Source organism: Amphiura filiformis, chromosome 1 (assembly GCF_039555335.1).
Source record: "Amphiura filiformis chromosome 1, Afil_fr2py, whole genome shotgun sequence".
NCBI lineage: Eukaryota > Metazoa > Echinodermata > Ophiuroidea > Amphilepidida > Amphiuridae > Amphiura > Amphiura filiformis.
In genome coordinates, this window is record NC_092628.1 from 89,771,920 (window position 1) to 89,787,351 (window position 15,432).

At 37.1% G+C, this 15,432-nt stretch overlaps 1 protein-coding gene across 1 annotated transcript; it reads left to right on the forward strand.

The window, feature by feature from the left end:
• Positions 1–1,453: 1,453 nt before the first annotated feature.
• Positions 1,454–4,357, forward strand: LOC140167456 (G protein-activated inward rectifier potassium channel 3-like). The gene is made up of 2 exons (XM_072190766.1): positions 1,454–1,585; positions 2,276–4,357. The coding sequence occupies exon 2, from the start codon at positions 2,354–2,356 to the stop codon at positions 3,719–3,721; it is 1,368 nt and encodes a 455-aa protein (XP_072046867.1). The 5' UTR covers positions 1,454–1,585; positions 2,276–2,353; the 3' UTR covers positions 3,722–4,357.
• The last annotated feature ends 11,075 nt before the right edge of the window (positions 4,358–15,432 follow it).

Genomic DNA, 15,432 nt, shown 5'->3' on the forward strand with positions numbered 1-15,432 from the left:
GAATTCAAATATCACAGTTACACTTTTTATAGGTCCGGTGGTTGTTGAGTTATGACGTAAAGAGTGTCACTAACAAAGCGACACATATCTCAAGAACCAAAATAATTTGAAAGTGCATAGCTTGTTTATGTTTTGCATTCTGTACCCATTCAAATCTCCTAGGTGTAACTTTTCATTAATCACCTACACAATGAAAATCTCTTCTTTTTGTTTCTTTTTTTTTTGAGTCAACGACCATGACCCGGGCATGGACCATGACTACTAAACCCGTAATGCTGTAACTTCATGCAATGGAAAGAAAAATGCTTTCTAGTGAAGAGACAAAAGTAGAACGAAACAAAGACAATGGATGTCATAAATGCTCATAGAATGGCAAACAGAGAGAGACAGAAACATAGATGACATGAGCTAGAGCCTACATCGGAAGTACATGGACATTGGACAAGCCTAACTTGGCTTGGTATAAAAATTGTGGGTTTGACAATGCATGGCGAGACACAGCCAGTGAGGTGAGGCGAGGTGTGGTGAGATAAAGAATGTAATCCTCCTTATATCGGGGTTGCCAAACCTGCAATTTAATAGCCCAATTGGGCAACTTTCAAAGATTTTTCCTGTGACTTCTGATAATTTCCTGTCCTAAAGAAACATATGGTCAAGAAAAAAATTGGGTGACTTTTCAACATTGGCTCATGCTTTCAGTAGTTTCCTGTCCGATAGAAACCAATGGCTAGGAGAAAAATTGGGTGACTTTTCAATTATTTGACCCACAATTTGGGCTGACATTTTTTGGCAACCCATCTGCCTAATATGCCCAATTATCATCACTGCCATCCTCCCCCTTAACATCATCCTACATGCATTGATATCTTACTCTACTACGATTAAGTCAAGGGCTCGTTTTATTTTGCTATTAGAGGTTCAACAGTTTCTTACATTTCTGTTTTTAAGAACCAATAGTGCACTATGACTTACTGTGCAAATAAAACTGCAATTAAAAGCTAACACTAAATACCTTCACACTAAGTGTGCTTGCCAAGCCTATGAGATGACTTGGCCTCATTTGAAAATCCATAGTCAATAAAAGACATTCTTACTGTCACACTTGTAATCAATAAGAGAGGTGGACAAATAGATTTCTTCTCATTAACAATTCATGAACTAACACCACTGAGCTACCGCCAGCAGCACTTGTAATGGGGGGATTTATGTTATTGCAAGGAAGTTATGTAGGGTTACTTTATAATTCTAATAAGCATGGAATTTAAATTATAAATTATAAATATACTAACAAAAAAACCAACAAATTATGAATAATTGTCAACATGTATTTGGAATCAAAATGTCCAAATTTGATGATTTAAATGTAGAATTTTAGCAACATTGCATATTGCATATTGCCACCCTCTTTGATGCTAAATGGATCATGCCAAACTCAAATGGTATAACCCTAACATCATCTCAGGATCTATATTTGCTACTGATGAAACCTGTAACCAAATGAAGACTGCTTTCACTCAAAAATCTTGAATAATACCTCAGAAAAATAGGAAATATAATATCATTTTACCCCTCCAAGTAAATCCTGGTAAGTACATACTTTTTATAGTATTCTTTGTATTTTGGTATTTGTAGCTATAAACATTTGTGGACATGAGGCCATGGAAGAAAGATATCTCTTTCTTTCATGATGATGCTAAGTTGTCTTGGTGCGTAAGCATGCATTAAGTAATCACAAGATCCATGGCTGCAGTAATCAATATCTACATTGTAAGTTATTGTATATGCAACTTTCAGCAAACCTGTCTCTAAAAAGAAGCCAATTCATCAATATAGAAATTGTTCTTCTGCATATTAATGTTGTTGATTAAGTTAATAATATTAAATTAAACAGCATCATGTAGTATGAAGTACAATGATACCAATTTTAGCCAGTGCATATTTTGAGACAATGTTTCACGCAACACTTAGTAAACAATCATATAATTATTTCTAAGTTAGTTTTATCATTTAGTATCTATGGTTTTATTGGTACAAAGTTTTACTTTACAATGTTATGACGAAATTTTCAGAGGGGGACTTATTTCTTGTGATGTGTTTAGTTAGACTACATTTGACATGTTTAATGCAGAATAAAATTTCATTTTTGGTGCTCTCAGGGAAAAGATATAAATTAAATATTCTTGTTTTTCATCACCAATCGGATGAAATTTGGTATTCATGTATGCAACATTTTCAATTATTTGATTCATATAACACTTTGTTTTTGATATTACAGATCTGATTTTGCGGAGTGGTCTTGTTCTTTGTTCCACTGCTGATGCAGTGAACATTCTTCCAGACCTTAGTAACCCAGATGGTAGCTGAGACCATGATGAACGGCGGGCCACCAGGAAGTCTGCACGGTATGCAGCGCAGAAGCACAGTAACAGAGTCTCTATCCCTGGATACAAGCTATGCTAGCTCTAGTATATCAGACTGTGTTGGACTGAATCACACTCAGGATAGCGTAAGAGGACTAGTGGGCAACAAGAAAATCAACAACATCCATTGGGAGAATAATGATATTAGCCAAGATGAACACATTAATGTCAATTACAGGGCCATACATAGGCCTTCTTTACGCTCCAAACATAGACTTGTTGAGAAAAATGGAAAATGTAATGTGGTGCTTGAAAACGGAGAATCGGACAACTGTGGTCGCTTCTTCTATGACTTTTTCACAACTGTTGTGGATATGCCCTGGAGATACAACTTTGCTATGGTTGTCTTTGGGTTTCTCATAAGCTGGATTATATTTGGCGGGATATATTATGGCATTGCATATGGAAGAGGGGATTTTAAACATATAAACAACTCAAGTCATGAGAAGTGCTTCAGGAACTTTAAAAATTGGCGATCAGCTTTTATGTATAGTCTTGAGGCGCAATCCACTATTGGGTTTGGATTCCGAGCTCCTCTGGAACAATGCTGGGAATCTATAGCTTGCCTCGTTGTCCAAGTCATCTGGGCTAACTTTATGGAAGCTTTTATTATTGGTGCTTTTATCGCAAAATTTTCCCGACCAAAGATGCGTGCAAACACTCTTATATTCAGTAAAACGGCTTGCATATCTAAGCAGGATGACAATGTGTGTTTCATGTTTCGAGTCGGCGATCTTCGTCGGAAGAGTCCCATCGTGGAAGGTCACATTCGGTTACAAATGATTAGACATCACATTACCAAAGAAGGCTGTTTCGTACCATACAAATTCTTTGACATGGACATTGGACATGAAATAGGAGTTGACAGGGTGTTCCTAGTTTGGCCACTTCTTGTATCACATGTTATCAATGACAAAAGTCCCCTTTATGACATTGCCAGATCAGATCTCCAAACTGCTGATTTTGAAATTGTAGTGATTTTAGAAGGAATTGTTGAAGCAACAGGCACAACCACACAAGCAAGAACTTCCTATCTCCCCAATGAGATCCACTGGGGATTTTACTTTGATAATCTGGTCAATGAAAGGAGAAATAAACACTTTGTTGATATGGATAAATTTGACTGGATACGTCCGATGCCAGACTTTTCTGAGCTGAGTGTCTTGGAATTAGAGGAACAGGAGAAAAACAAACAAGAGGGAGAAAACGGAGACATAGTCTGGCAGGAGCAGACGGAAGAGACTTGCCCATCACGACCATGTTCTGTCGTTAACAATGTTGATGTAGAATCTAGATTATGACATGCCAATGAAGAAACTCTTGTGGTTGATGAAGGATATGGAGATCGAACCAGTGTTGCCAAATCCATGATTTTGTAGCCCAATTGGACTACTTTGAAGCCTTTGTCACGATTCCAAAAAATAGTTACCTCCTAAATTGTTCATCAAGTTGATCTGGACTGTGATAAGGCTGGCAACTCTCCTGTGATGTCATTCCAACTTGTCATGGGTGTCACAGGTTGCACACACGGAAATTTTTACATAACATTCTGCAAGTATTGAACCTCAAAACAATTTACCTCAGAACTTTGTAATATTTACTAAATTAAGTAAAATTTTAATCAAATTAATTAAAATTTTACATATTTTGTAAATATTACATAGTTCTGCTTACATAATGTTATGTAAATATTCCTCTGTGTGTAATTGATGAGCGCCGTACCAGTTGCATTATGGTGCGGATGAGATGTGACACTGTAAATTAAGCCATAAATGAAATAAAGCCAGATGAACTGATTGATAATTTACTTAACTTTAACAAAAAAAACATCACTTTTGATCAACAATTTTTAAGTCAGTTGTGTTTTGGCCAAGTTGGTGACTTTACTCATGGCTTAGGCTAGCATTGATAACACTGGGACTGTTTTAACCAATATTTTTAAATGCCCATATATATATAATTATATACATGTAGTGTTATAATAAAGTATGCATCCCTACTAATGCCAAAGAATGATTATTGTAAAATCACAGTTCACCAAGTTCTTGCAATATTGAACAAAACATGGTGCACTAGGGTCTTAGCTAGTTTGACAACTGTGCCCGTCATTTTCACCAAAACTTCCAGTCCAAAATATGACCCTGAAAAGTGAAAACAAGTGGCATAGCTAGGGGTTATGGCACCAAGGGCTAAAGATACACACTGCCCCCACCCCCTCTGATTCTTGAAACAATTGCACGCAGAGCACGAAAATTTGCACAAAACGGGGCCTACCACTTAATTTTGGTTATACATGTTATAATGAAGTTGAATATCGGTCTTAAATTAATGATCTTTCAAATGAATTTGTGCGGAAATGTACTTTCGAAAATTGTACCTTCCATCGCTTTGAGGGGGTGCAGAATCGATACTGAATTGGTTAATTCAGTGCCCATCTAAGGGTTGTGCCTAGGGCATGTGCCCCCAGTGCACACCCCCACATACTCTACAAGCAAAAATACCCGTTAAAAACCCATAACCTTACATGTATATACCAAATGTTTCCTAACAAGTTTTCATACATGTAGTAACACTTGCACCTTTTTTGGACTCCAGTACCCTTTTTAGGTGATGCGAAAAAACATTCTATGGTCCAACCAACCTGTATTTTGGGGATGAAATTAAAAACAGCTGGTTTTTGGTGTTGAAGTGGATTGATTTTGACTGAAATGTTTTTGAAAAAATGTTTTTGAAAAAAAAAAGTCATGTTGGATATATACATTTGTATACATACCATTCTTTGTGGTTGGTGCAACATCAAAAATCAATTTATTGATACTTTGAAATTGTTGAACATGCCTACATCTGTCTGACCCGGACAGGTTTACCTCCCGGGTTCATCTTTCACACCTAAGATAATAACATTTATGCAAGAATTGAAGTATCAATAATTGCCCATCTCATTGTTACTGTTTGTATTGGGTGTTTAACAAATGAAGTAGCAGAGTGTCTCGGAAAAAAATGTTGGGAGAATATTTTCGATACCTGAATCAAACAGATGAACAGTTGAGTAATAAAATACCTACACAGTGTTTTTTGGTTTTGCTCATAATGTTTAATAACATTAAATGTTGTAGTTAATTAAAGATCATGAAAACATTTTGAAGAAAAAACACTACAACAACATTTTATAATGTTGTCAAAATTAATGTTAAATTGTAAAATATTTTTTGGATATTTTATCAGCACTAACTAACATTTTGTTAGAATCGTTTGTAGCAAGTTATCAAAAATGTTTTTGAGTGTTATTAAAACATTTTATACCCTTTATATAACCCAACAGTCAAAACGGTCACCCAATTTGTATCTTAACCCAGTGGCGTAGTGTGAGTCATCCTATGGGGGGGCAGTGGCGTAGCCAGGATTTCGGTACCGGGGGGCACAACAAAATTTTGTTTCACCAACGCCTTCCGTCTACCGATGGTGTTACATGAACCGATGGCCATGACGAGGGAGGGCATTGGATCTGATTGGGGGAGGGACACACACCATTTTTTGGCCATTTTCTTACAGGATTTTCTAAATTTTCAAATTGATTGGGGACACATGCCTCCTGGTGCACCTATGACGCTATGCCACTGTCTTAACCATTAGCTTCTATATGACAGCAACCTACTGTAAGTTGTGGGAAGCAATATCAAAAAGTCCACCAATTTTAACAACCAAAATTACTCCAAAATTAACAAGAAGTTGTCAACAATTGCAGGAGAAATCATCAAAACTCGCCCAATTGGACTTCCAAATCATAGGTGAAGTAACCCAGTTGTCAATGTCAAAGGACCATCCTGTGATTTCTACACAAAAATGGACACAATGAATATCAACTACAGACAGTAAAAGCATTTTATTCCTTGAAAAAGAAATTAACCTTTTGGATCCATCCTTTGGTTCCCTTCTGGTCAGTTGGAACAGATTTCCCCTGTTTTTATAAGACAGAAATATCATAAATTAGAACCAGCAGCCAATAGCTGCATCTTTTAGCTGAGATTTAAGACTCATTTAATGAAATTGGTCAAAAAATTAAGACACAGTGATCTAAAACTTCAAGGAAGATGCAAATTCAAAAGTTTCAGATTGCTCCATTGGATACTCTACTTTAAAAGCATTCTTGAACCGGATCTCGAACAAGAAAACTAGCGTATGCTTTCCATTGATTAATAAAATATAAATAAAAACGCAACTTTTGATTTTGTTCCTTCCTTGGGTTTTCGATCACTATTTCTTAATAATTCTCAACAAATAAGGTCTTTGATCAGCGTTAAAGGGTACATGCATTTATAGCTGCTGTTAATATTGACACATTGGTCTATGTTTAGAGTATAAATGGTGAATATAACTGGCCGGATAACTGGAACCTGGACATTATTTTGCTGGCTGTATGTACTGTTGTTGATTGACTGACTGTCCTGATGATCTTCTAAATAAAATGAATGTACTTGTAAATGCTGATTCTAAACATTGTACACATATATCGGTTAATTGATTTACAAAGTGTGAAGATTTATATATTTTTGTATCTGTAATTGCAAAACGGGTCTTAGACAAATAGACAAACATCATTGGACATACATGTGTGAGTAATAATAGCTAGTGTCTTGAGTAGCTTGGAATCTAGTAAGAAGAAATGTATAAATGAAATAGTCAATTTGATTAAAATCTAATTAGTACAATTCAACTAATATTCTTCATTCTAATTAGCTACTGTGTTTCAATGAATAATAAACAACTTTCTCTGAGACTACACTTGAGCCATGTCTAGTTTGTGAGTGTTTCTGCATTGTCTTATTAAGGGTGTGATCCAATCAACAGCCTCCTGGACATTTTGGTATCAGAAATATCCCCTGAGAAATGTTTCATTTAGATTAGGCCTTCTCAACTAGTTTATTTGAAGTGCCAACTGGAAAATTTTAGTGATCTTGAAGCGCCAACACAAAGGGAGGACTCTGCGAGGTACCCCGGTAGCGCATATTGAAAGCGGTTGCAGTGGCGCTTTATCGGGGGTGCAAGGGGCAGCGCCCCCGGAAGCTCATGGATTTTAAGGGTTTTTAAAGGCTCAGATTAGGTATTTTCACCTCTTTTTTGTTCAAGATTTATGTGAAAAAGTTATTAAAATTACAGTGCGCCACTTCGACTGACTCCAAGCGCCACAAGTGGCGCGCGCGTAGCCAGTTGAGAAGGCCTGATTTAGATGGTGTGAACAAAAATGTGGTGAATTGTGGTAATCTTACCCGTAGTATACATTTACTATACCCTATGGGCCCGGGACATTGTTATTCGCTGGCGAAGTGATGTAATAATCGGATTAACTACCATAGCAATAGGGTAAAACAATTTTTGAGTATATCGCACTTCACTAGTACGTCGACGCGGTACCTCTGCATTGAACCATATCATGCTGATCACTCACACCTGTAAAATTATTTTCAATTTTGATCAATTCACCAACAATATTTGAAATTTGGGTGAAAATCAGGCTTTTTTATGATTTTTGAGTAAAATCTAGCATTTTTCAACCATTTTTGGCAAAAATTTCTCAAAGTTGGTCAAAATTCAAAAAATGCAAAGTTTTGCAATAACAATAAACATGGAAGCACTTTCTTGATTTATTGAAAAAATGTGGAAAAATTCATAGGCGTAGATCCGGGGATGGGGATAAATTATCCCCCAATATTTTGGTAGGGGTGATGGTTCATATAATCATCCCCACCCCGCCCTCCATGTTGAAGCCTGCATATGGGTTTCTGACCATGCAAATTAACCTCATATTTGGCCATTTTAGCCCCAAAGTGGCCATTTTTGTGTGCTTCACACACATTTATTCCAGTTTTGCACCATATTTCATTAGTTTCAATATGACAAAAACTTTTGTGCACTTAGCACGCATTTGTACCATAAGGGGCAACTTATTCTGTTGCCATAAGGGGCTGGATTTTTTTCAACCCTATCCTCCCAATGTCAAAAAGAAATCTAAGCCTCTGGAAAAATTGCCCCCTTTAAAACCATATTTCTGACATTAGCATTGCAGGACCCATATCTGAGCCTAAAAGCCTACCCAAATCTGCCGCACATCCCCTTACCTACCATGTCACTAAGAAGTCATGGCTCCTGAACATTAGCATTTGGGGTCTCTTTATCTTATTGGTCAAATTTGGTTTTAATCTTGGGGTCAGTTTACAAGATCCCAGTCTGAAAAGCTTGAAAACAGTGTGCAAACAACTTTTGAAAATTCTTCAGTCAAAATTAATTTGGCCAAAAAAATGGCTGTATAAAAAAATCCCCAAATATCAAGGTCAAAACTGTAGAAGAGGCCTTGCATTGGAACTCACCCATCGTTGAAGAGTCCATCTATTGTACCAAACCAACATAATTAGTCATCTTTACAAATTGCTTATTGTTTCACAATCAATAAAATAATGCAACCAATTGAGACAGCATGAATCAGAGCAATCACAATCAATAACAACATGACAATTATAAAATAACACACTTGATTGGTGTTTAACAGTTGTACAGGGTCAGTGACCAGTTAACCTGCTGTTTTCCTATTCTTCGATGCCTCATAAGGAGCAAAACAAGAGACTAATGTTGTTTTTCCTACTCCTGGGTGCCCAATAATGTGCAACATAAGAGACTTAATGCTGTTTTCCTACTCCTGGGTGCCCAATAATGAGCAACACCAGAGACTAATGTTGTTTTCCCCACCCCTGGATGGCTAATAAAGAACAATATCAGATAGCAATGTTGTTTTACCTTTAAGCGCTCCACAGACTCCGAGTATTAGACGTACAATATTGTATGTAACATATCTACGTTATTTAATCTATTGCCATTCTATTTCCAGTAATGTTTAAGTTCTAACGAATGTTTAATGACGTAAAATCGATAATATGTCACATATAATATCTGGTAGAAATATATTATCGATTTTACGTCATCAAACATTCGTTAGAACTTAAACATTACTGGAAATAGAATGGCAATAGATTAAATAACGTAGATATGTTACATACAATATTTTACATACAATAAAAAGTCTGTATACTGCTTTACCTGGGTGTGCAATATTGTGCAACATCCAAGATTAAAGCTGTTTTCCCGCCCCTGAGTGCCCAATAATGAGCAACATTAGAGACTAATGTTGTTTTCCTACCCCTGGATGCCCAATAATATGCAACATCAGAGAGGAATGCTGTTTTCCCAGGCGCGGATCCAGGCATGGGCACACCGGGCCCGTGCCCCCCCTTTTCGAGGGTCCTAATTTTTTTTTTATTACAATTTTGTATGAAAAAATAAATATAACGCCCCCTGTTTTGGTTTTCATTTTTACATCAACGGCCTCCCATGCCAGTGACGGATCCATGCAGGGGCACACCCGGACCGTGCCCCTTTCATGGTCCATGAATTGGCTTCAATTCGCCTTTATTGTTAATTTGTTTCCAAATACTGAGGGGTCGCATCCTCCCTCAGACACCCTCCCTCCGCGTATGGATAAAGAAGTCAGTAGGCTTTTTTAAGCAATGATAAAAGTGTAAAAATGATGCACCAACTTGACGACCTTCATTTTGCAAAATTTCTGAGGGGAGATAAACAGGGGACCGTTTTCACTTCTGTTTTGGACATCTGCACACTTTATGTTTTAACATGTTTAAGCAATAATTAGGCCTACAGTAATAGTGAATAATGGTCTATGAGTGGCTTCAATCGTGCCTTCATTTTCATGTTGCCATTTTCACCGTTCTTCTTTGGACACCAGGCCCTTTATTTTTCAAGCATTAATCATGTTAATTGACACAATATTGAAAGTTTGTTGACGAATGACTTCAAATAATAGTAGTATTAAAAATTTTCCACCAAATAGTTTCAATTGGACCTTCATTTTTCAAAATTTTCCAACTTCTCAGAAGGGAACATTCCCCATCTGCGTATGCATAAAGAAGAGCTAAGAAGTTGCCATTTTCACTTCTGCTTTGGACACGGTTTTATGTTTAAAGCAATATTTACACATTAATAGTGAAAAATTGTCGACGAATAACTTCAATTGGCTTTCATTTCACAAATTTTCGGCTTTTACAAATTAAAACTTTACACAATAATAGTGCCAAAATGGTCCACCAAGTGCTCCTCAGGAGGGCACATCCCCTCAGCTCAGACACCCCCTGCGTATGCATAAAGAAGTGAACCTTTTCGCTTGTTTTGGACGCCCGACCCTTTATGTTTAAAGCAATAATTTAAACTTCTCGGCAAATGACTTCAATTTTCGCAAATTTTCGGCTTTTTCAAATTAAAATTTTACACAAAAATAGTGCCAAAATAGTCCACCAAATGGCTTCAATTATGTCTTTATTTTGCAAAAGTCTCTCACTTCTGAGGGTGGCACATCCCCCTCAGACACCCCCTGCGTAGGCATAAAGAAAAATAACCTTTTCGCTTCTGACACCCGACCCTTTACACGATAATAGTGAAAGCTTGTCGACAAATGACTTCAACTTTGGACCGTCATTTCGCAAATTTTCGACTTGTTCAAATAAAACTTTTACACAATAATAATGCCAAAATGGTCCACCAAATAGCTTCAATTAGGTCTTCATTTTGCAAAAGTTTTCTTCACTTCTGAGGGGGCACATCTTCAAGCGTCGCGCAATAAAGCTTGACGTCACGTCGCTGTCGCTACCGATGATTCTAAGTTTGTGCCCCCCCTTTTCAAAAAATCCTGGATCCGCCACTGGTTTTCCCACCCCTGGGTGCCCAATGAACAGCATCGGAGTGAGTTTGAAACGGTCCATGGCTTTCCCAAGGATTAGCATGTGTCCATCACGGACCAACCAGGGTAAAAAAACCAAAAAAACAATTAATGTTGTTTTTCCCTCACTTGGATGCCCAATAATGAGCAAAACCAGAGACTAGTGCTATTTTCCTACTCCTGGATACCCAATAATGTACAACATGAGACTTAATGCTGTTTTTTCCAGTTCCTGGATGTCCAATAATGTGCAACATAGTGAGACTAGTGCTTTTTTCCTACCCCTGGATGCCCAATAATGGGCAGCTTATGTTGTTTTTCCCTCCACTGGATGCCCAACAGTGAACAATATCAGAGGCAAATGCTGTCTTCCCATCCCTGGGTACCCAATAATGAGCAACATTCTACAGATAATGTTGTTTTTTCCCACCCCTGGATGCTTAATAATGTGCAACATCAGAGACCAATGCTGTTTTCCCTTCCCTGGATGCCCAATTATAAGCAGCATTAGAGACTAATGTTGATTTTCCCACCACTGGATGCCCATAGTGAACACTATCAGAGACAAAATTCTCTTTTTTCACCCCTGGGTGCCCAATAATGAGCAACATTAATGTTGGGTTCCCTCCCCTGGATGCCCAATAATAAGCAAAACCAGAGACCAATGTTTTTCCTACCACTAGATGCCCAACAGTGAACAACAGCAGAGATGAGTGCTGTTTTTACACAATAATGTGCAAAACCAGAGACTAATGTTGTTTTCCCACCACTGTATGCCCAATAAAGAACATTCTTAAACACTTGAGAACGTTCCAGCAATCCTATTGGTTCTTACCCATGTGATATGACACGATATCACACGGGTCAGCGCGTGTGCATCAACACGATACGCGTACTCGCTATTTGAACCAATCGGAGGCGCATAGCAACAACTGGACTGATCGATTTTAAGCCCAAGGTAGTTCCTTGTAACGTGTAGGATTTAATTTGATTAATACTTAAGATATTTCTATTAAAATTGAAGTGTTTAAGAATGAGAATAAAGGTATTGTTTTTAGCCGCTGTCGTGCATCTATCGTCTCATATAACATGGGCGACATCATTATTTTTAGCGTAAAACAACGAGGCGAATACTTAAAATAATGATGTCGCCCGTGTTATATGAGACGATAGATGCACTCCAGTGGCTAAAAACAATACCTTTATTCTCTAAATATCAGATGCCAATGTTGTTTTCCTATAGGGGCCTACCTATTTGCTCAATAATGTGCAGCATCAGAGATTAATGTAATTATTTCATTCCTCTGAATGCCCAATATTTGAACAACATCAAAAATCATCAATTCCAAAGCAAAGTGCAAAACCTATGAAAACAGGGGCAAACAAGTAAAAAATGCAAAAGTACACTGGAACAAGTGATGAAAGTCACTGACTTATCTTAACCATGTCAGCAATCACTTGTCTTCCAAGTCATCCGACTGTCATTTTGTTGAATTCAAAAAACAAGAACAGGATGTTTTACCATGTGTGCTTGAAATGAAGTATTTAGGGGACAAAATATCCATAGTAACTTCAGTTGGTGGTATCTTTCCCCAGATAATTGTAAAAACAAAACAAAAAAGATTAATTATGCATGCATAATGGTGTCTGGAAGGAATTGCTGTCCATGGCTACTGCCAATAAAATGTTGAGCAGGTTAAATAGACCGATGTGTTTCCTGCTATCTTCTGAAGATAGCAATTTTGTGTAAAATGTGTGTCTTTATAAATAGAATGTGTCTGATATGCTGAATTTATGGGGCTATTGGGTACCATCAAGCAGAATCCCCAGAAATGAGTGGGCAAAATCATGGTTGGGCATATGAATTATATACAATGGCATCTTTGCCTGCAATGGGAGGTTGGCCAGAAATTCTGATCTCCCCAACCATGCCAACAGGCCCGTTGTTGTTATAGCCTTTTTCATTGATCCTTTGCAGTTTTTATCCCAGCTCGTATGCTCATGTAAATTCGTGGCAAATGAGGTGCTGATGTGTTGACCAATTACTACACATCTTGCTAAATCACAGGAAACGACAGCAAATCTGATCAATCTGCTCAAATTACCCTGAATCGCAATAAAGTCTGCTAAAGTAACAGCAACTTTGTACTGAATTCTGCAATGTGAGCATAATTGTAGCAAAATATGTGTGATTTGAAGATTTCTCATTTGCCCCCATGTGACACAAGCCTCCCAAATTTCATTTTATAATAATTGGTGTACCAGAATAGGAAAATGATTCACTCAGTCACAGTGTAGTAATATTATAAACTTAATTACTATTCAAACCAATTAATTAAATAGTATGACATCATCAAATAGTAGCTTCAACCAGTTTGCACCAGTCTATGTCAATAACCTGTCACAGGCAAACTTTACCTCCCTATCTTCTGAACCTCTCTTCAAAATGCAGACAAAATACCATGAATATTCATTGATTGAACTTATTGTTTTCATAGTATATTGACCATTTATGGATCTGTATGAACTATTATAATAGCCAAGATGATAAATCTATAACAATCCGACTGTGCTTTTATTTGTAGTTTTCAAGGTTTGTTAAAATTGATATTTGAATCATGGGATGGAATGGGGGAATGCAGCAACATAGCCTTAGGATGTTTTTGCATACATCTGACTTGTGCTTAGTCTGGCTTGAGCAACTGGGGGAGGGGGAACTATTGATCTTCATCTCACCTCTGCTTCACTGTGACATTTTATTGTGTTTGACAAAACATATTTTCATAGTACAAATGACCATACAGGGATGTGCCGGCTGCAAAATGGCTCACATTTTCAGCCTTTGTATTAATTACCCCTTTTCTAGACCGAATTTTGGTCATGGTTGGATCATTTTATTCTCCCAATTTTCTCATTTTTTGTTTGAAACATAGCCTTAGTTTGCTTCACTGTAGCCAAAATGTTAGAAATTTATAACAATTTTTGGGAAAAGTAACAAAAATTGTGTTAAATTTGGCCGAAATTAATCTTTTGCAATATGTTTCATGATAAAATCCGGAAATTACAACTGCATTTCCTTACCCAACCAAACTTGAGTCACTGACAGGTTCTGCATGGAATACTAAACATAATTGCACTAAGCATCAGGCAGGCATTTGGCTCTTGATCACACTGTTGCTATTTTTGTACTGCTACCTACATCATGACAAAAACTAATTGCCACTCAATGAGCTTTCATAATGGTCTTTTGAAGCATCATCAATTAACTTAAAACCTCACAAATTGACGCATATGCAATGTTCGGAAGATACATTAACATGATTAAGTTGGTTCAGACATCTCAAAGTTAATTAAACAAAAATATTGGTTTCAATTAAGCAACTCCACAGCATATGCAACAAGCTTGCGCTCTAAAGCTTGCGATGGCGGCTTCTTAGATTGTAGGGCAAGGATGGAAAATGTCGCTTTTTTGTTTTTTGGGCCACACTTAGGGAGTTACCCCGGTATTTATACTTTGCCAGTATATATCTTGGTGTTGTAGAATTTAACTCCAATCGATTTTTGATCATTATGGCTGAAATTTGTGTCAGAGATATCAATAATGATAATGATAAATGATAATGATAACACCAATAATAATAATAATAATAATAATAAACCCACATTAGTAGAACACTGTTTGTATGCTTCATTGCCCTGAACAAAAATACAAGACCAAAAGTAAAGAGATCCACACACTAAAAATACAACATGAGAATGATTACTCACTGTAAAAATTCCTGGATACCACTTTTTAACACTTCTTTAATACATTTATTTCTATACCTTACACCACAAGACATTGCTCACACACTACCTATATATCTGCACATGCTAAACAATGTTGGAGTGCCCATTCAGAGCAAGGAATTGTGAAAGATGTACGCATACGAACCAAGGAAAAACTTGACAAAGTGAGGAATGAGCGAGGATTACAAAGCGAGGATTTCTAGATTAGGCCAAAAAAAATAAAGTGTTTGCTTGTCCATAGATCACTTTTAGAAGTTGTGTTAGTCGTCCTGGAAAAGTTTTTCTTTTTTCTTTTTTTTTTCTTAGATCTTTTTTTCTCCCAAGTACCAAAAGTATCATACAGGGTGTCCCAAAAAAAAGAGGCCCCTCATTGCGCCCTCTTTTTCTCCTATTTCTGAAAAGTTGATCAAATATATTTTGGTATGTAAAGAAACCTCAAGTCGT

Excerpts from the sequence above, each read along its gene's own strand:
- LOC140167456 (XM_072190766.1), top strand. The coding sequence starts at position 2,354 with ATGGTAGCTGAGACCATGATGAACGGCGGGCCACCAGGAAGTCTGCAC.